Raw genomic sequence first — 21415 nt, 5'->3', positions numbered from 1 at the left:
GCTATGTCTTTCAATTAAACAAAAGATGGCAGTGATATCTAGCACAAAGCTCCAAGAACTTACATGCGTCTGAATAAAATTCATGTTTGCTCCTGCAAAGATCTTGTAAACGTTGGAATTTTGTGACTCTGTAAGAAACACAAGTTAGGTAAAACAATTATATTTGGAACTTCACACATGCATCCAATTTTTAAAAATATTTCCTTATGACATAGACGGAGTCCATTCTCCCATCCTGTCCATGCTGGCTCTTAGAGTCAAGTCAAGTCAAGTCAATTTTATTTGTATAGCACATTTAAAAATAACCCACGTTGACCAAAGTGCTGTACATCTGATTAGGTACTAAGGAAAAAAATGAAACATACAGTAGCACGCAAACAGTTCACAGCGCCTCCTCAATGAGCCTCAAACGCTAGGGAGTAGAAATAGGTTTTGAGCCTGGACTTAAAGGAGTCGATGGAGGGGGCAGTTCTGATGGGGAGAGGGATGCTGTTCCATAGTCTAGGAGCTGCAACCGCAAAAGCGCGGTCACCCCTGAGTTAAGCCTAGACCGCGGGATAGTGAGTAGCCCCAAGTCGGCCGACCTGAGGGACCTGGAGTTAGAGAGGTGGGTTAGAAGATTTTTGATGTAGGGGGGGGGAATGTCCATTTAGGGCTTTATACGTGAATAGGAGGAGCTTGAAGTTGATTCTGTGCCGTACAGGGAGCCAGTGGAGAGAGGCCAGAATCGGGGTGATGTGGTCCCTTTTACGGGTACCCGTCAGGAGTCTCGCTGCGGCGTTTTGGACCAGTTGCAGGCGGGACAGGGAAGATTGGCTGATCCCAGTGTATAGGGAGTTGCAGTAGTGTAGGCGGGAGGAAATGAAAGCGTGAATGATTTTTTCTGTGTCGTCGAATTGGAGGAAAGGTTTGATTTTAGCTATGGTACGAAGTTGGAAGAAGCTGGCTTTTACCACAGCGTTGACTTGCTTATCAAATTTTAATGCAGAGTCAAATATCATGCCGAGGTTTTTGACATGCGGTTTGACTAGGCAGGATAGGCTTCCAAGACTGCCTGTTATCGATTTGATGGAGTCGGGGGGGCCGAATAGGATGACCTCAGACTTGCTCTCATTTAATTGGAGGAGGTTCTGTGCCATCCAACATTTTATGTCCTCAAGGCAGTGTAAGAGGCTGTTTAAATTTTACTGGTTGTTGGGTTTCAGGGGGAGGTAAAGCTGAGTGTCATCGGCATAGCAGTGGAAAGAAATGCCGTGCCTTTGAATGATTTGGCCAAGGGGGAGCATGTATAGAGAGAAGAGAATGGGGCCTAGGATGGAGCCTTGTGGAACTCCGCAGGAGAGGCTAGCTGGAGCAGAGGAATAACTGCCTATGTTGATGGCGAAACTCCTATCTTTGAGGTACGAAGCGAACCAGCTCAGGGCAGTGCCATCAATGCCAACCGCGTACCGGAGACGGTCAATAAGGATGGTGTAGTCCACTGTATCGAACGCTGCGCTGAGGTCGAGAAGGAGCAGGATTGCACAGTCGCCAGTGTCGATGGCGAGAAGCAGGTCGTTGTGTACCTTCAACAAGGCAGACTCTGTGCTGTGGTGGGCTCTGAAACCTGACTGGAAACTTTCCAGGATGGTGTTTTGGTGCAGGTAGGGCACTAATTGGTTTAGAATTGCCTTTTCAAGGACTTTTGACAGGAATGGCAGTTTGGAAATGGGTCTGTAGTTGCTAGGCAAGGTGGGGTCTAGGTTAGGTTTTTTCAGTAGGGGCTGGACCACCGCGTGCTTGAAACAGGTTGGAACAGTGCCAGTGGCCAGAGAACTGTTGATAATAGAGAGGATGCTGGGACCGGCTATTGCAATGACATCCTTCAGAAGGGCAGTGGGGGCAGGATCAAGGGGGCAGGTTGCAGGTTTCATAGCGGAGACAAGCTTTGCAAGGGAGGATAGAGTGACGGGTTGGAAACAGTCCAATTTAGATGAACAGACTAGTGAGACAGCTAGGTCACGGGTGGGAGGGGAAATGTTCATTCTAATGTTCTCAACTTTTTTGAGAGTCAAGTCAAGTCAATTTTATTTGTATAGCACATTTAAAAACAACCCACGTTGACCAAAGTGCTGCACATCTGATTAGGAAAAAAAAAAGAAACATACAGTGCCAGGCAGCCAAACACAACGGCGCGGCCATCTTGAACAAAATGTTTAACTAAAGCAGAATGGTGTCCCGCGGCCGCGCCGGGCGTGATCCTATCATTCCCATCTCCCCAATTACGTTTATGTAAACTTTGTTCGCTCACGTGCCCATTAACAATCCCGATTAGAGGCAGAAAGTCACAGTCCTACAGCACGGAAACAGGGCCTTCAACCCAACATGTCCATGCTGAAAAAGTTGTCCCATCCCAGCTAGTCCCATTTGCCTGCGTTTGGCCCAAATCCTTCTAAACTTTTCCTATCCATGTACCTGTCCAAGTGCCTTTTCTCCTTCCGTTCATCAGCACTAGGTTTAATAAATTGTGCCCAGTTGACCAACAACCAACCAGTATGTACTCGTGATGTGGAGGAAGCTAGGTCAGCCGGAAGGCACCCCATGCACTCACAGAGGTCAGCATCAAACTTGTGTTGTTATCCCCTCTATCACTGTGCCATCACGAGTAAACTAATTAATCTAGAAATACATCAAGAGTTTCAACTGGAAAAAAAGAATTGCATTTTGATAGCACCTTTTAAGTCCCTTCCGCTCTGTTGTAAAAACCCCAAATAGCCAATTAAAGAGCAAACCATGTTAATTCTTACTCAACAGTAGCCTGACATTTTCAACTTTGTTGAAGGTGAGCTGAAATCAATCTGCTTTAATGAAGAAACCCACAGCATCCAATCAACAAACAGCAAGTTCCCACATATATCAACGTGAAATGACCAAATAAACTGCTTGGTCGAATCTTATTGCAGGCCATTGATAACGTTCACAATAACAAAGATTTAAAGAGATTTTTGAACAGGTACATGGATAGGAAGGATATGGGCCAGATGCAGGAAGTTGGGACCAGCTTTAATGGGTGTCTTAACCAACTAAGGCAAGGGCATGGACGAGTTTCCATGCTGCATGACACAAAGCGGAGATTGACAGATTCTTGATTAGTACAGGTGTTAAAGGTCATGGGGAGAAGGCAGGACAATGGCATTGAGAGGGGAACCAAGGAAATAACGTTTCTATAATTGCCAGTTAGACTTGAAGAACAGAAGTGATCTAATCTCACAAAATGTATTAAAATATTACAGGATGAAAACTAAATATAAAGTCAGGAGTGAGTTCCTGGAGTATGGTTACCTTGATAAACTTGGCCTCTTGATGACCCTTTCTCCGTTTTATCTCGTTTTGCAGAGCCAAAGGAAACAACAAGATCAGAGGAGGGGATGTAGGCGAGTGTGTGGAAGCTAAACAACACAAGTCAAAAAATAAGATCACCTTGTGTGTGTAATGAATCAATTTTGTTGCCTTCTACCATGGATTTAGATGGTACATTTCAATATCCAGAACATTATCTCATGCTCTACAAAATCTAGTAAATTGGTTACTGTGTTCAGAGAATAACCATATGTCACAATAATTTATACAGGCACACCACTGATTTTCCAGTACCCTTGGCTCAAGAGCCTTGCTGGATTATCCGTTTTGCCGGACCAATAGAGGTCACGGCCTCCGAGAGGAGTTGATGGTACAAGGACAGTCCACCTTGGCTGTCGGGTGGCTGAGATACCGGCCCACAAAGTCGGCCTCGGAAGTCGGCTATGGGAACGGATCTGCCGGCTCCGGCCAGACCAGAGTTCCAGAGCACCGGTCGCAGGGGGCAAATATGTCCAGCTGATCAGCGCGGAAGTCCCGATGCGATCAAGATCGGCCACCCCACATTTTAAGGGGATTTCCAAGGGGGGCTTCAAGTGCGCTCAGAATTTTCTCCGGATCAAAGGAAGTGCCACCAGTTGCTGGAAAATTGGTGGTGGACCTGTGAATCCCTGATTTGTACTTAAAGATGCATAAAAAACATGAAGCTGTCATTTGCAATGGTCCCCTTAAAAATTACAGAACTAATCGTAACAGGTTAAAAAAAACAACATTCGAGCATCAACACATAGTTGCACAAGTATTGGCTGCTGGTTTTACTGACTTTCTGAAATCTTTTTTATTTTATTTGATTGTTCACAGGATGCTGACAATGCCATCAATTATTGGTATCCTGAATTAGCCCTGAACACACACAGCAGTTCATGTCAATCGAGGTTGGTGGGCCTGGATTCACATATAAGTGGCATTGAGGAGACTTTTACGTAGGTACATGCATATGTACGAAATGGAGGGATATGGATCAAGTGCAGGCTGAGGAGATTAGTTTATCTTGGCATCATGTTTGGCACATACATTATGGGCCGAAGGGGCTGTTCCTGGGCTGCACTTTGCTATGTTCTACATAAGACAAACCAAGATGACAGATTTCCTTCTGTGACGATCATTATCAAAGCAGATGGGGTCTTAACAATCCAAAAAATTCCCATTTGCCATTATCAAGACGAGCCTTATTTATTAAAATTCCGGGTCCATTTGAATCCACCAGCATGGTGGTGCCGCGGTGGAGTTGCTGCCTTACAGTGCTTGCAGCGCTGGAGACTTGGGTTCGATCCCGACTACGGGTGCCGTCTGTACGGAGTTTTCCCCGTGGCCTGCATAGGTTTTCTCCGAGATCTTCGATTTCCTCCCACACTCCAAAGACGTACAGGTATGTAGTTAAATTGGCTTGGTAAAAGTAAAAATTGTCCCTCGTGTGTGTATATGATAGTGTTAATGTGCGGGGATCGCTGGGCGGCACGGACCTGGTGAAAGTTCTGTTTCCGCGCTGCATCTCTAAACTAAACTAAACTACCATAATGGAACACAAACTTGGCATTTGTCTCAACAGCCCCAAGGAGGTCATTAAGTTGGAAAGGGTGCAGAAAAGATGCACCAGGTTATTACTGGATCTTGATAGGTTTAGTTATAAGGGCAACTTATTGGAGAGTATTCTGAGGGATAAGATGTACAGATGCTCTCCGACTCACGATGCTTCGACTTACAATATTTTGACTTTACAATGGTGCAAACGCTGGGCAACGGCAGTGACCCATAAATCGCTTCCGGCCACGTGATCAGGTGTATTTAAATGCATTTCGACTTACGATATTTTCGGTTTACGATGGGTTTATCGTAACGTAACCCCATTGTAAGTTGAGGAACACCTGTATATACATTTAGATAGGCTGGGGCTGGTTAGGGATAGTCACAATGGTTTTGTACATGGGAGATCATGTCTTACAAATCTGATTCACATTTTCGAGTAACTAAAAAGGTTGACGAGGACAAAGCCATAAACATTGTCCATATGGACATCAGCAAACCATTTGCTCTGGAAGGGAAAATTGCATGGGACCCAGGGAGAGTTAGCCCCCTGGATAGAGAATTGGCTTCATGGAAGGAAGCAGAGGGTGATGATGGAAGATTGTTTTCCAGACTGGAGATTGTGATTAGTGGTGTGCCTTAGGGTTCAGTGCTGAGTCCATTGCAGTTTGTGGTTTATATCAAAGATTTGGTTGAGAATGTACAAGGGATGATTAGGAAGTTTGCAGATGACACTAACGTGGGTGGTATTGTAGGCAGAGTTATCAAAAATTACAGAAGAATCTTGATTGGCTGGGCAAGTGGACAGAGGAATAGGTAATGGGGTTTAATGCAGATAAGTGCGAGGTGTTTCATTTAGGGAAATCAAAGCAGGGCAGGACCTTCACAGTGAATGTCAGGGCCATGGGGAGTGCTGCAGAGCAGAGGGATCTAGGAATGCAGGTACATAGTGTCCTGAAGATGGCACAATAGGCAGATCAAGAAGGCTTTTGATACATTGTCCTTCTTTAGTCAGGATACTAAGTAGAGAAGTTGGAATGTGATAGAAACATAGAAAATAGGTGCAGGAGGAGGCCATTCGGCCCTTCGAGCCAGTACCGCCATTCATTGTGATCGTGGCTGATCGTCCACAATCAGTAACCTGTGCCCAACTTCTCCCCATATTCCTTGATTCCACTAGCCCCCAGAGCTCTATCTAACTCTCTCTTAAATTCATCCATTGATTTGGCCTCCACTGCCCTCTGTGGCAGAGAATTCCACAAATTCACAACTCTCTGGGTGAAAAAGTTCCTTCTCACCTCAGTTTTAAATGGCCTCCCCTTTATTCTAAGACTGTGGCCCTTGGTTCTGGACTCCCCCAACATTGGGAACATTTTTCCTGCATCTAGCTTGTCCAGTCCTTTTATAATTTTATATGTCTTTATAAGATCCCCTCTCATCCTTCTAAACTCCAGTGAATGCAAGCCTAGTTTTTTCAATCTTTCCTCATGGCAGTCCCGCCAGCCCAGGGGTCGATCTCGTGAACCTACGCTGCACTGTCTCAATTACAAGGATGTCCTTCCGCAAATTAGGAGACCAAAACTGTACACAATACTCCAGATGTGGTCTTACCAGGGCCCTACACAACTGCAGAAGAACCTCTTTACTCCTATATTGAAATCCTCTTGTTATGAAGGCCAACATGCCTTTAGCTTTCTTCACTGCCTGCTGCACCTGCACGCCAACCTCACTGCCTGCTGTACCTGCACGCCAACCTCACTGCCTGCTGCACCTGCACGCTAACTTCACTGCCTGTTGCACCTGCACGCTAACTTCACTGCCTGCTGCACCTGCACGCTAACTTCACTGCCTGCTGCACCTGCACGCTAACTTCACTGCCTGCTGCACCTGCACGCCAACTTCACTGCCTGCTTCAGGTGAAGCCACATTTGGAGTTTTGTGTTCAGTTTTCATCACCTTCCTCAAGGAAGGGTGTTGTTAAGCTGGAAAGAGTGCAGAGAGATTTATGAGGATGTTGCCATGACTTAAGTGCCAGAGCTTTTAGGGGAGGGGTCAGACAGCCTAGGACTTTGTTCTCTGGAACGCTGGAGGCTGAGGGGCGATCTTATAGAACTGTCAAAAATCATGAGGGGAAAAGATTGGGTGATCACACAATCTTTTACCCAGTGTAGGGGAATCAAGAACCAGAGGACATATGCTTAAGGTGAGACAGAAATTATTTGAAAGGAACCTGAGGGGCAACTTATGCACACAGATGGTATTGGGTATATGGAACAAGCTGCAAGAGGAGGTAGTTGAGGCAGATTAATATAACAACATTTAAAAGACATTTGAACAGGTGCATGGACAGAAAAGGTTTTGAGGGATGCACGGGGAAAACACGGGCAGGTGGGACTGGCATAGATGGGGCAACTTGTTTGGCACAGGCACATTGGGCTGAATGGTCAGTTTCTATGCTGTATGACTCTGGTACAGCATAGAAACAGCCCTTTGATCCACAATGTCTGTGCCGAACATAATGCCAGGTTAAACTAATCTCCTCTGCCTGCACGTGATCAGTACAATTCCATTTCCTATATTCCATGGTCAACAACTAATTATCCCTCTATCTCCAGCGACTAAAAGCAAATTGTCCCCTCCATTGGCGAGTTGCATCCTGTGTTGATGAGGTGTGTAGCTCATCAGAATCGGCTGCAATCAATCGTAAGCTTTGAGGAAATGGACAGGCTGGCCGCATGTCAAACACTGATGCCACTCACCTTCCACAGGCTATCTGGGAAACCTTGCCCTTGACTTGCTTCACCTTTTGAAAGGTCCCATTCCCGTCTCCACAAGTGAATACATCTCCATCCTGTAAAGGGGAGGGTTGGGGGATGCACAATAATAAAATTAAAGCAGCCATCAAGGGAGTGAAATCTGCACACAAAATCACCGAGTCATTAAATCATACAGCATGGAAACAGGCCCTTTGGCCCAACTTGAATGAAAGAAAGAAAGAATGGATGAATGAATAAATGATACTTTATTGTCACATGTGCTGAGGTACAGTGAAATTCTTTGCTTTGCATACAATACACAAGTGTGCAGGAAAGAAAACTGCAGAAGCTGGTTTAAATTGAAGGCAGACACAAAATGTTGGAATAACTCAGTGGGTCAGGCAGCATCTCAGGAGGTGCTGTTCCTCCAATTTCCGCTGGGCCTCATTCTGGCAATGGAGGAGGCCCAGGACAGAAAGGTCAGATTGGGAATGGGAGGGGGAGTTGAAGTGCTGAGCCACCGGGAGATCAGGTTGGTTGAGACGGACTAGCAGAAGTATTCAGCGAAATGATCGCCGAGCCTGCGCTTGGTCTCGCTGACTACATCCTCTTTGTTCCCCCCCCCCCCCCCCCCCCCCCCCCATCCCCTGACATCAGTCTGAAGAGTCCTAGACCTTATTTTCTTTCTGAATTCTTTTCTTTCTGAAGTCATTTGTAATTCCTTCCTTAAAATGAGGTGGATGGAATCTAATTAAGCCGTGTGGTGGGGAGAGTTGTGAAAGGTTACTGCGGGCAGGGGCGTGTTATGGAGTTGATGTTACAATCACATCAATGAAGATTTTATTAAACAGTGGACACAGAAGGAACTGCAGATGCTGCAAACTTGAGTCAAAACTGGAGTGCTGGAGGAGCTCAGTGAGTCAAACAGCATCTGTGTAGGGCAATGGGCAGACAACGTTACTGGTCGGGACCCTTCTTCAGATCTTAAACGGTGGAGCAGCTTAAATAGCTGAGTGGCCAGAGGTCGACCTCTGTTGCTCCTAATCTGTGTGTTGTTACACAAGAACAAAGAGGGGCCCGGTAGGGTAGTTGTGCGCTGAGAACAAAGTGGGACCATCTGGACTATAATGAATACTATTGTATCTTTGTCGGTGCCCTATACGTGGCAGCTCTTTGCATACTTTGTATATTGTACGCAAAACAAAGAATTTTACTGTACCTCGTGTATATTTGACAATGAAGTATCATTGAATTTCACTTCTAAACTCTGATTAGTCAGCTGCTATGGAGTGGATCACAATAATAACCCAAAGCATACCTTAGTTACAACAACAGAATGTTTGTTGCCACAGGAGATATAGTTAACATTGAGCTTCTTCAGTTGTTGCACAAGGCAAGGGTCGTGCCTATCTGTTGAAAAAAACCTGCATCAGCAACGGAGATATAGTTTAGTTTAGTTTATTGTCACGTGTACCGAGGTACAGTGGAAAGCTATTGTTGCGTGCCAACCAGTCAGCGGAAAGACTATACAATTACAATCGAGCCATCCACAGTGTACAGATATAGGATAAAGGGAATAACGTGAATTCCGTTTAGTGCAAGATAAAGCCAGTAAAGATAGTCTGAGGGTCTCCAATGAGGCAGATGGTAGCTTAGAACTGTGCTCTAGTTGTTGGTAGGATGGCTCAGATGCCTGATAACAGCTGGGAAGTAACTGTTCCTAAATCCGGTGGTGTGTGTTTTCACACATCTATACCTGATGCCTGAGGGGAGAGGCAGTGAGGGAATGGGAGTGGCTGGGTGAGACTCATCCTTGATTGTGCTGGTGGCCTTGCTGAGGCAGCATAATGTGTAAATGGAGCCAATGGAAGGAATACAAGGGTCTACGGATGCAGGTTTACAAAGAAAGACACAAAGTGCTGGAGTAACTCAGCAGGTCAGGCAGCATCTCTGGAGAACATGGATAGGTGACGTTTAAGATCGGTCTTGACCCGAAATGTTACCTGATCATGTTCTCCGGAGATGCTGCCTGAACCGTTAAGTTACTCCAGCACTTTGTGTCTTTTTCAGCACTGAAGATGTTGCATCTTGAGATGGGGGAAATTCTTATCAATATGCTTCACTCTCAAGTGTCATTTCACCATGAACCACCAGAAGACAAGAGAACCGAGGAAGGACATTTTAAGGATTGAATTTACTAATTTGGATACAATTTTACCAAGTCTTTTCGCAAATGCAACCAGCTCCGGCAGTTGTGTTTTGCTGGCAATCAGAAGATTTTTGAGACAGAAACCTTGTTTCTACTATTATACATTAGCAATTACAATGTTCCTTTAACTGGTACAAATAGGGATTATGTCATTCATAAGCTGTGAAGTGTGTAAAATCTTACAAAATTGGGTGCAAATACTGACAACCAACAGAACAAGGAAGGAAGGATCAATTTGTCAGGGATTCCTCCTTGACTGAGTGGAGACAGAAGCACTGAAGATAAATGTAGCAAGTGAACAGCGGATGAAGCAAACAATCAAGGGGATCCAAAGATGTCCTGGATTTCTCGTGCCAGGCTGTTCAAGATGGGACTTGACTGGTGCAGGATCTGGTGCCTCAGTCAAACTCCAAATAATCCTCTATCCAACTATTCAGAAATCCTAACCATTTCACATCCGATTCACCAGATAATGGAACCGAGAACAAAAAAACATTGCAGGAGTCTGTAAACCATGACTTTCAAGGCTCATGAACAGCTTCTTCCCAACAACCGCCAGGCTCTTGAACACTACAAAAACACGTTTGTCGGTTAATTGGGCTCTGTAAATTGCCCCTAGTGTGGAGGGAATGGATGAGAATGATTTGGACGAGGAGATTGAAGTCTTCGGTGGCCAAGTTTGCGGATGATACGAAAATAGGTGGAAGTGCAGGTGGCGTCAAAAAAGCAGGGACTCTGCAGAAGAACCTTGGACAGGTTGGGAGAGTGGGCAGAGAAGTGGCGGGTGGAATATAGTGCAGCAATGTGTGGAGTCATGCATTTTGGTAGTAGGAAAAAAGGCGTATACTATTTTATAAATGGGGCGAGAATCCAGAAATTGGAGGTGCAAAGGGACTTGGGAGTGCTGGTGCAGGATTCTCAAAAAGGTAATCTGCAAGTCGAATGAGTCGCAAAGAAAGCAAACTCAATGCTAGCATTTATTTCAAGATGGCTTGTATACAAAAACATGGATGTAATGTTGAGGCTCGAAAAGGCGCTGGTAAAGCCTCATTTGGAATATTGTGGGCAATTTTGGGCACAATATCTGAGGAAAGATGTGCTGGCTCTGGAGAGGGTCCAGAGGAGATTTACAAAAATGATCCCAGGATTGAGAAGATTAACCAATGATGAGCATTTGTCAGCACTGGGCCTGTACTCGCTGGAGTTTAGAAGAATGAGGGGGGAACTACCTCATTGACACATACAGAATAGTGAAAGGCTATTCCGAGTGGATGTGGAGAGGATGTTTCCACTAGTGGGAGAGTCTAGGACTAGAGGTCATAGCCTCAGAATTAAAGGAAGTTTTTTTAGGAAGGAGATGAGGAGAAATTTCTTTAGTCAGAGGGTGGTGAATCTGTGGAATTCTTTGCCACAGAAGGCTGTAGAGGCTGTCAGTGGATATTTTTACGGCAGAGATAGATAGATTTTTGATTACTACAGGTGTCAGAGGTTATGGAGAGAAGGCACGAGAAAGGGGTTAGGAGGGAGAGATAGATTGAATGGTGGAGTAGACTTGATCGGCTGAATGGCTTAATTCTACTCCTATCACTTATGACATGAACATATAAGAAAGTGGGATAAAATAAAACTAGTGTGAATGGGCTGTCTTTGGTTGCACTAAGGAATCTCGGGTATTTTTGCATGTATTGGGTTTATTAATTTATTAACTTGTTTTTGTTTATTATATGTTATCTATGAGTATTGTATTTACAGGTCTGTTATGCTGCTGCAAGTAAGAATTTAATTATTCCACTGTTGGTACATATGATAATTAAACACGCTTTATTCTTTTAGAATTTGATTATACTTTTAACTATTTAATTATTCCACTGTTTGTACATTGAGTCATAGAGTGATACAGTGTGGAAACAGGCCCTTTGGCCCAACTTGCCCACGCCAGCCAACATGTTCCAGCTACACTAGTCCCACCTGCCTGCACTTGGTCCATATCCCTCCAAACCTGTCCTATTTATGTACCTGTCTAATCTACCATCTAATGTACCATCTAACTGCTTTTAAAATGTTTGGATAGTCCCTACTTCAATTACCTCCTCTGGCAGCTCATTCCATACACCCACCACCCTTTGTGTGAAAAAGATGCCCCTTAGATTCCTAATAAATCTTTTCCCCTTCACCTTAAACCAATGTCCTCTGGTCCTCGATTCACCTACTCTGGGCAAGAGACTCTGTGCATCTACATATGACAATTAAACACTTTTTACTCTCCCCATACTGACATCGGTGGGTAAAGCCGCTCCAATGTGTTCTTACCTGCTGTGTCTTTGAGCCCCAGCTGTCCACGGTCATTTCTCCCCCATGCGTAGACTGCCCCCGATAGAGAGAGGGCAAAGCTGTGACTTTCCCCTGCAGTTATCTGGGCCACCGGGATCCCACGCAGACAACTCACGCTCTGTGGATCGGGCTGCTTCTTCAAGCTTGTTTTAATTCCCAGCTGCCCATAAGTGTTCTGTCCCCAGGAATAGACTGTACAATCTAAAGTGATCAAAACAAAGCTTTCATTTGGAAATTCCAACAACAGACGTGGTAAGGAACATTTGGTTAAATACTTGGTTGTATGACGAGATTGACGTTACCTTGGGAGAGAGCCAGGGAGTGGTAATGGCCGCATCTAATCTGCACAATAGGAACTTCAAGTTGGTTCATCTTCCTGCAGGTAAATGACAAATATTTTTCCAAATCTCCGATAAGGTGCAGTGCATGTGCATGAGAGTTTCAATCACTTAAGGTTGATGGAAGAATTACTCGTTACTGTACACCTGAAGATCACGAAAGCTGAGGTTTGTGGGAACAAGATAAGGGAGTCCCCGTGCATCTCATCAAAAATCATCTACTGCATCCGGTGTTCCCGATGTGGCCTCCTGTACCTCGCTCGGCAGGACCAAGGGTAGACTCAGCAACTGCTTCGCTGAACACTCGCGCTCAGTCCGCCAAGGCCTACTGGCTCCATCAGCTGCCAACCATTTTAACTCCCCTTCCCATTCCCATCCTGATCTTTCTGGGCCTCCTCCATTGCCAGATAGTGGTCACACCCTAACTGGAAGAACAGCACCTCAAATTCCACTTGGGTAGCTTACAATCCAACGATGTGAACATTGAATTCTCCAATTTTAGGTAACGTCTAACAAACCCCCTGCCCCCTCCTCTCTCCTCCACACTCACTCCTTTCTACCCACTACTCCCCCGTGACCCACCTGGACTTGCACCTATTTCTCCCCTTTTTCCCCTCCAACAACATTCTTCACAGTTTGCAACTCTTCAACCAGTCTATCTCACACCTTTTGATTTAATCTCTGGCCTTTGTTCCAACTATCTGCTTATCGACCGCCTTCCCACCCACCCCCCCCCCCCCCCCCCCCTCACCTGTGCTCAAACATTACCTGCTACGTTTCGTCCTAACTCCCCTCTCTCTCTCAGCTTTCTTTCCCCCCTCTATAATCAATCAGAAGAAGGGTTCCGACCTGAATCATCACCTATTCATGGCTCTGCAGAAATGCTGCCTGGTCTGCTGAGTTACTCCAGCACATTCTGTCTTCTTACGATAAAGGGGATGTAGATGGTTTTACAAGAGGAAGCAGTCTGCACTTACTCCTGTCCTGACTGTTTAACATTAACAAGCTGAGGCTTGCTATGATCAGAAGAAGCATCCATAGCTCCTATGCTACAACTTTCTTGTAAATTCCACAGATCTGCAGTGACTACCTGCAGAAAACAACAGGAGTCACTTAGCTGAACTTTTACTATTCTGTTCTTTTCACCATGTACAGCCTGCATCAGTGACCGGAAAGATGGACCCCCAATGCTCTGCTTCGTACCTTCTCATACCTCTAGTGTCCCCCTCCCCAATACTTACTCTAATGAAACATCACCTATTCCTTTTCTCCAGAGATGCTGCCTGACCCGGTGAGTTACTCCAGCATTTTGTGTCTATTTTCGGTGTGATCCAGCATCTGCAGTTCCTTCTTAGACAAAGGTTGATATCCCTCTTATCACTTAAGGGATATGGGCCAAACGTGGATAGTTGGGACCAGTGTGTATGGGGCATCTTGATCGGCATGGGCAAGTTGTGCTGAAGGGTCTGTAACCATGCTGTATGACTCCATGACTAATAATATATCAGCAATATCATTTAGTGCTGGAATGCACAGACTTGGAGTCATAGAGTGATACAGTGTGGAAACAGGCCCAGAAATAAGTTCATAAGTTATAAGAGCAGCATAAGGCCATTCAGCCCATCAAGTCTGCTCCGCCATTCAATCATGGCTGATCTATCTTTCCCTCTCATCCCCATTCTCCCGCCTTCACCCCATAACTCCTAACACCCGTACTAATCAGTTTTGAGTTTAATAATATTACGGCGTGGAGGTGTCTGTGTGTCGGGATGCTCATGACCTGGGTATGGCGGGTATAATGCAGGAGATATTTAGTTGGGGCCATGTGACAACACACATCAGGCATCTAGCCATCTAGTGTTTGCTTAGCAGTGAGCGTGTGGCATTCACGTTGCCTCTCGGACTAGACTCAATACCTTGGTTGATGAACAAAGTTTGGGCACTCCCCTCTGCCGAGCTGACCATCGCTTCCAGCTCCCCAGGCAAAGACGGATCCATCTTCACAAAGAGCCAGTGTATGGTGCCATCCACAGGCCACCTGGACAACTGTCCGTGTATTTAGAGCCTCCACTTGCCCTGTAAAATAAACGGCGGAGATATGTCACGTGCGTGCATTATTCACAATGAAAATTACATTGGCCACAGAACTAATAACCAAATAAATCAAACTGACATCATTTCTTGTGGTCCCGATGTGACTGGGAATGTGATAGTTCCAAACTTCTCAAGTGCTGGAGTAACTCAGCGGGTCAGGTCGCATCTGGAGAGAACATGGATCGGTGACGTTTCGGGTCGGAACCCATCTTCAGGCCAGTGTTAGCTGTGACGTACTTGGTGGTACTCTCCGAGTCAGAAAATTTATGATTGGTATATTGAAAGATACAGCATGGAAACAGGCCATTCAGCCCAGAGTCCTCGCCGATCATCGATCATCCACTCACGCTAGCTCTGTTATCCCATTTTCACGTCCACACCTAACAGCCCACGTACTGCACATTAGGTGCAATTTACAGAGGCCAATTAACCTACAAACACGCATGGCTTTGGGATGTGGGTGGAAACCGGAGCACACAGGAAACCCAAGCGGTCACAGGGAGAACATGCAAACTCCGTACAGACAACACCCGAGGTCAGGATCGAACCCGGGTTTCTGGCACTGTGAGGTTGTGCCACTGTTGTTGATGACTCCAGAAACTTAACTAATTCTATATTACTTGCTTCCATTGCCCCCAACGACACGCCGATCCACTGATAGAGGAGGGACAAGAGACTGAAGAAAGGTATCGACCCGAAATGTCACCCATTCCTTCCATCCAGAGATGCTGCTTGTCCCATTGAGTTACTCCAGCATTTTGTGTCTATCGTAAGCACAATTGACTGCTGTGCTGGGATCTAGATCAACAAGCAATCTGAAATCAGTCCTAAATCAGGGTTTACACCCGAAATGGCGACCAGTCCTTTCCACCCACTGATGCTGCTTGACCCACTCAGATCCTCAAGCAGATTGTCAATCCACTTAAAGAGTTGATTTATTTAATGTTAATTTCAAATATAAACTTTATTCAGAATAAAAAATATATACAAAATAAAAAACTGCAAAAAGACCTTTTTGTTTTGTACAATTTCATGAATTCTTGCATTTCCTTTTCTTACCTTTAAAACTCCGGAACAGCTACTTTCCCTCTACTATCGGACTTCTGAATGGTCAATTCAATGATGCTTTACCGTTACATGTATCTCGGTACAGTGAAATGTTTGTTTTGCATACAACACGGTAAAATCATACAGCAGTATTACTATATACTATATTATACACTAGATAGTATATATTAATATATATATTATATAGTGTATAATATAGTACTATAGTACATAGTAATCTATATACTAAAACGCTCATTTGTTTGTTTGTTTGTTTGTTTGTTCTGTTCCTGCACTATAGCCAAAACGGTATATGATAGCGCGACAATTTTAGGCCCACCTTACTCACTGCCGTCCCTTTGGTGCTAATGGAAGAAGTTTCATTGAAATCGGTGTAATATTTTTAAAGTTATTCACATTTTAAAGTTTAAATCTATCTCCTAAGGAGGGAGGGGGAGGGAGGAATAGAGAGGATAAGTGGGGTTGAGGGGGAGGGGCGAGGGAGGGTACTGCACCAATGCAGGAGAGGTTTGGGCCCAACGGGTCCACTTGGTCTATCGGGGAAACCAGAACTAGGGGGCATAGTCTTAGAATAAGAGGGGGCTCTTTTAAAACTGAGATGAGGAGGAACTTCTTCACTCAGAGGGTGGTTAGTCTGTGGAATTCGCTGCCTCAGGGAGCTGTGGAAGCAGGAACGTTAAATAAATTTAAAACAGAAATAGATTGTTTTTTAATAGACAAGGGAATTAGGGGGTTCAAACTCCACACAGACAGCACTAGAGGTGAAGATCAAACCTGGGTCTCCGGCGCTGTGAGGCAGCAGCTCTACCGCTGCACCATTGTGCCCTCCTTTGAGTTGAGTGGGCACAAAAATGTGTGGGAATACAGGGCCAAACATAAAAGTGTTGGAGGAAGTTGGTGGGTCAGGCAGTATCTGTCCATTTCCCACCACAGATGCTGCTGGACCCACTGAGTTCCTCTAGAACTTTGTTTTTCTCAAGATATAATTTGATGCCTCAATTGACTCTATCTACACTTCACGCAGTCTTGAAAAAACTGCCAACATAATCAAAGACTGATCCCACCTTGCTCTTTCCTTCTCAACACTCCAGTTGGCCAGAGGGTACAGAAGCTTGAAAGCGCGCACCACCAGACCCATCAGCAGCTTCTTCCCCTCTGTTATCAGGCTTCTGAAAGGTCCTTCCATAAACTAGGGTACTGCCTGATTCACCTCTTCCCCATTGTTGGCAAGGGGCTTAGTCTATGGAACTGATGTACTACAATGCTGAGTCAAACTCTGCACTCTGTATCTTTCCCTTTGTGGCTCGACCTATTGTACTTAAGTTTGCCTTGATTGTATTTATGTATAGTATTATCTGATTTAATTGAATAACGTTCAAAACAAAGCTTTTCACTGTACTTAGGGAACACTTGGCAATAATAAATCTAAATGTAAATAAGGCAATAAAATCTGGACACACGAGGCTGCAGTTGATGGAAATAAAATGCTCAGTTTACTTAAGAAACTCAGCGGGTCAGGCAGCTTCTGTGGAGGGAAATGGACAGTCGACTTTCCGTTAACTTCCCTTCCTCAGACAGATAGTATTAGCCAGCATCTGCAGTTATTTGTTTCTATCTCTGTTACTGCAGAGGTTCCTAAAAGAAACTCATAAAGCATTGGAGTAACAGAGAGGGTTAGGCAACGTCTCTGGAGAACACGGATAGGTAACATTTGGGGTCCGGGCCCTTCTTCAAACCGAAGGGTCTCGACCCGAAATGTCACCTATCCATGTTCTCCAGTGCAGCTGCCTAGCCTCTGAGTTACTCCAGCGCTTTGTGTATCTTTGGTGAACCAACATCTGCAGTTCCTTGTAATCTCCAAGGACTGATGCTCGCTGGAAATCGAAACTGTTCTACAAATAAACAAATGGCTGGAAAGCAAAGAAGGGGAAACGAAACTGAGTTTTTTTTCGCTGCGTCGTTCGGATTGGGCAGAGCGGAGAGGGGCGGTCTGTGCAGTTAAAGTGAACGAACGGTATTTAATTATCAATATGCAGTACTTTATCTTGCATTAAATTGTCATCGATTTCTACTTGGAGCTCTCTTCTTGAAAATATGTTGAATATATATAATTATATTTTTACATAAACAATTATATGTATTAATATATAATTGGATACATATTCAATATTGTTTATATATGTATATTAAGTTGCGAGTGGAAATCTGTAATAAAAACAGAAAACCCTGTTAAAATAACCCTAGCCAGCATCTGTAGACGAAGAACAGATAATATAATATGTGAGTATAAGAAAATAACTGCAGATGTTGGTACAAATCGATTTATTCACAAAATGCTGGAGTAACTGTCTCCTCTGAACTGGGGGAAAGGAGGGCAATAGCAGAGAAATATGCTGGAAACTTGAGCAAAAAGCAAAGTGCGTTTGAACCGAAACTTCTTGATTGATCGATTGATTTAGCATGGAAGAACCACCGAGTGAGTCCACGCTGCCCATCGGTCACCCCGTTCACACTATAGTTCCAAGTTATCCAACTTTCTCATCCACTCCTACACACTGGGGGCAATTTATAGAAGGGCCAACAAAATCTCCGTCTGGAGAAGGGTCCCGACCTGAACAGGTGTGAGTTTAACTTGAGAAAAACAATCTTCGTGCAAACAGAATGAGGTCCAGGACTGGAAACGCAAGGAACTGCAGATGCTGGAATCTTGATCAAAACACCACAACAAAAAAAAGTGCTGGAGGAACTCAGCGGGTCAGGCAGCGTCTGTGGAGGGAAATGGACAGCCAGCGTTTCGCGTCGGGACCCTTCTTCGGACGCAAATGCTGGAGTAACTCAGCAGGTCGGGCAGCATCTCGGGAGAGAAGGAATGGGTGACGTTTCGGGTCGAGACCCTTCTTCAGTCCCCACCCGCTCACCTGCATCCACCTGTGGCTGCCAGGCGTTGTCCCACCGCCCCTTCCCTCTTCTCCCACACGACAATACGCCTGACCAGATACACCCTCCAGAGATGCTGCCCGACCACCCGACCCACCCACTCCAGCGGCTTTGGAGAGTTGTGAGCATCTGCTGGATGTGAAATGATTGAAACTCCAGGAAGATGCCAGGGTCTCTCGCCCTCTCCCTCCCTCTCCCTCCCTCTCCCTCTCTCTCTCCCTCTCTCCCTCTCCCTCTCTCTCTCCCACTGGGAATGAGGGTCAGGGGCAATGCTTACTTACCCAAGGGAGACTCTCCCGCTTTCCTCCCGAGCTGCCCGCTCTCGTTCTCTCCGCAGGTGTGCACCGTGCCGTCGGTCAGGAGAAACACCCAGTGTCCGTCCCCGCACCAAACCTCCTTCACCGGTCGGTCCCGGAGACATTGCAGCTCGTCGGGCTGAGAGATGCCTCGGTCACCCCCGCTGCCCAGCAGTGCTTCCCCAACAGATCCACCCTCACCCCAGCACAGCATCCTCCTCGCCTCTCTCACGCTCACTCCCGCCGTCTTACTTCTCCCCATCTCTCTCTCCCCGCCTCTGGGCAACGCACCAGTGTCACGACCAGAAGTATCGGACTTTGCACCTCCCATCGCTCCACCTCTAACGCCCTCCGGCGCCTCCCTCATCCCTCCTCCCCCCTCCCCCCCGTGCCCGCTGACGTCAATCACCCAACTGTCTGAAGAAGGGTCTCGACCCTTGATATACTTGCTATTGAGGGCGTGCAGCTTAGGTTTACTAGGTTAATTCCCGGAATGGCGGGACTGTCATATGTTGAAAGGCTGGAGCGACTAGGCTTGTATAAACTGGAATTTAGAAGGATGAGAGGGGATCTTATCGAAACGTATAAGATTTTTTGGACACGTTAGAGGCAGGAAACATGTTCCCAATGTTGGGGGAGTCCAGAACAAGGGGCCACAGTTTAAGAATAAGGGGTAGGCCATTTAGAACTGAGATGAGGAAAATCTTTTTCAGTCAGAGAGTTGTGAATCTGCGGAATTCTCTGCCTCAGAGGGCAGTGGAGGCCAATTCTCTGAATGCATTCAAGAGAGAGCTAGAATGCATTCAAGAGAGAGCTAGCTCTTAAGGATAGCGGAGTCAGGGGGTATGGAGAGAAGGCAGGAACGGGGTACTGATTGAGAATGATCAGCCATGATCACATTGAATGGCGGTGCTGGCTCGAAGGGCCGAATGGCCTCCTCCTGCACCAATTGTCTATTGACCCGAAACGTCGCCCATTCCTTCTCCCGAGATGCTGCCTGACCTGCTGAGTTACTCCAGCATTTTGTGAATAAATATCTTCGATTTGTACCAGCATCTGCAGTTATTTTCTTATATACCCACTGATTCCACCCATCCCTCGTCCTGCTCCTTCTGCCCATCAACTCTCTCACTCCTTTAAAAAAATAAACTCGTCCTGCACATCTCCTTTAAACTTCCTCCCTCTCAGCTTAAGTATTTGACATTTCCACTCTGGGAAAAGGACTCAGACAATCTACTCTATCTTTTAGTTTTAGTTTAGAGATACTGCATAGAAAGAGATACTGCATAACCAACAATCGTTCTATCCGACACAGTTGGGACAATTTACAGAATCTAATTAACCTACAAACCTGCACGTCTTTGAGATGTGGGGGAAACCTTTGCACCACCACGGGGAGATCGTATAAACTATGTACAGATAGCACCCGTAGTCAGGACCGAACCCGGGTCTCTGGCGCTGTTAGGTAGCAGCAGTCTGTCCAGCCTCTTCTCACACTCTAATTCAGCTGAACCTCCTTTAGTTTAGTTTGGAGATGCAGCGTGAAAACAGGCCCTTCGGCCCATTGAATCCGCACTGTGAGGCAGCAACTGTTCTGCTGCGCCAACCAATCGTCCAGACTCTGTCATATATGCGACAGGAGTTGCCTATGGGGCTGGATGGATAGTTGTTGAGCTGATGTGTCCTTTCTGCTCCTTGTGCAAGACCTCTCTATGTATCTTGTGGCTGCTCATGTAGCAACCACAAGGGATATGTGGTCAAAATGGTGACATGGTACAGAAAGATAATCAGTGTGAAAAGGCCAGATATTTAGCATTCAAACTTGCCTCTCCAATGTGTTGTGTTATGTGTGCATGTGAGGGTAGTCTGTGAGTGAGTGGGAATTGTAGACCTTTCAGTTATCTGGGCCATGTGCCATTAGATACTCCACTATCTTCTCCCATCTCTGATTCCAATTCCATTCATTGTGACATCTCAGTTCCATTAATTTGCCTGACTCTGAATTCACCAGATCACCTCTGTTCAAAGATCAAGTCAGACCTAAATGATATTGAGAATTATCCCATCAATGACCTGGCCGGAGTTCAGCAAGAATGATGAAAGGAAACTGAAACTGAAAGCATGAAAGGAATGGAGAAAAACATTAGGTGGAATCAGATACAGAACTCAATTACAAAGCAGGTCACACTCAAAAGAGGAAATACTGAAGTTTAATATTTTGCTCAGACAAAACATTTGTCCAGTAGTTTCACAAGCAGACCAGGTTTTATGAAAGGAAAACTGACCATCAATGCTGAAAGAAATAAGAAATTAATAGGGTGAGAACGCAGCTCTCTGAAATATTAAAACTCACCTCTTTTTATATCTGTTGATATATTTGAATATATACAAACTATTTGTACAATGTTTGAATATATACAAACTCCAAAGACGTACAGGTATGTAGGTTAATTGGCTGGGTAAATG

The 21415-nt window shown here is 45.3% G+C and overlaps 1 protein-coding gene across 2 annotated transcripts in view; it reads right to left on the bottom strand.

Moving 5' to 3' along the window:
• LOC144595816 (putative E3 ubiquitin-protein ligase HERC4) overlaps window positions 1–19216 on the bottom strand; it is a 56361-nt gene extending 37145 nt beyond the window's left edge. Inside the window, exons 1-8 of one of the 2 annotated variants that reach the window (XM_078403519.1) lie at window positions 18935–19216; window positions 14471–14630; window positions 12519–12592; window positions 12196–12417; window positions 8995–9086; window positions 7680–7771; window positions 3322–3428; window positions 64–128 (exon numbers count right to left, since the gene is read on the bottom strand). In XM_078403519.1, the coding sequence (XP_078259645.1) occupies window positions 64–128; window positions 3322–3428; window positions 7680–7771; window positions 8995–9086; window positions 12196–12417; window positions 12519–12592; window positions 14471–14630; window positions 18935–19211 (1089 nt within the window). In that variant the 5' untranslated portion in view covers window positions 19212–19216. Of the gene's footprint in view, window positions 1–63; window positions 129–3321; window positions 3429–7679; window positions 7772–8994; window positions 9087–12195; window positions 12418–12518; window positions 12593–14470; window positions 14631–15707; window positions 15801–18934 lie in introns of those variants that run through there. The other variant, XM_078403527.1, reaches the window with a different exon arrangement.
• Between the last annotated feature and the right edge of the window lie 2199 nt (window positions 19217–21415).

Source organism: Rhinoraja longicauda, chromosome 1, assembly GCF_053455715.1.
Source record: "Rhinoraja longicauda isolate Sanriku21f chromosome 1, sRhiLon1.1, whole genome shotgun sequence".
Lineage (NCBI taxonomy): Eukaryota > Metazoa > Chordata > Chondrichthyes > Rajiformes > Arhynchobatidae > Rhinoraja > Rhinoraja longicauda.
This window is presented reverse-complemented; position numbering and strand designations above follow the sequence as displayed.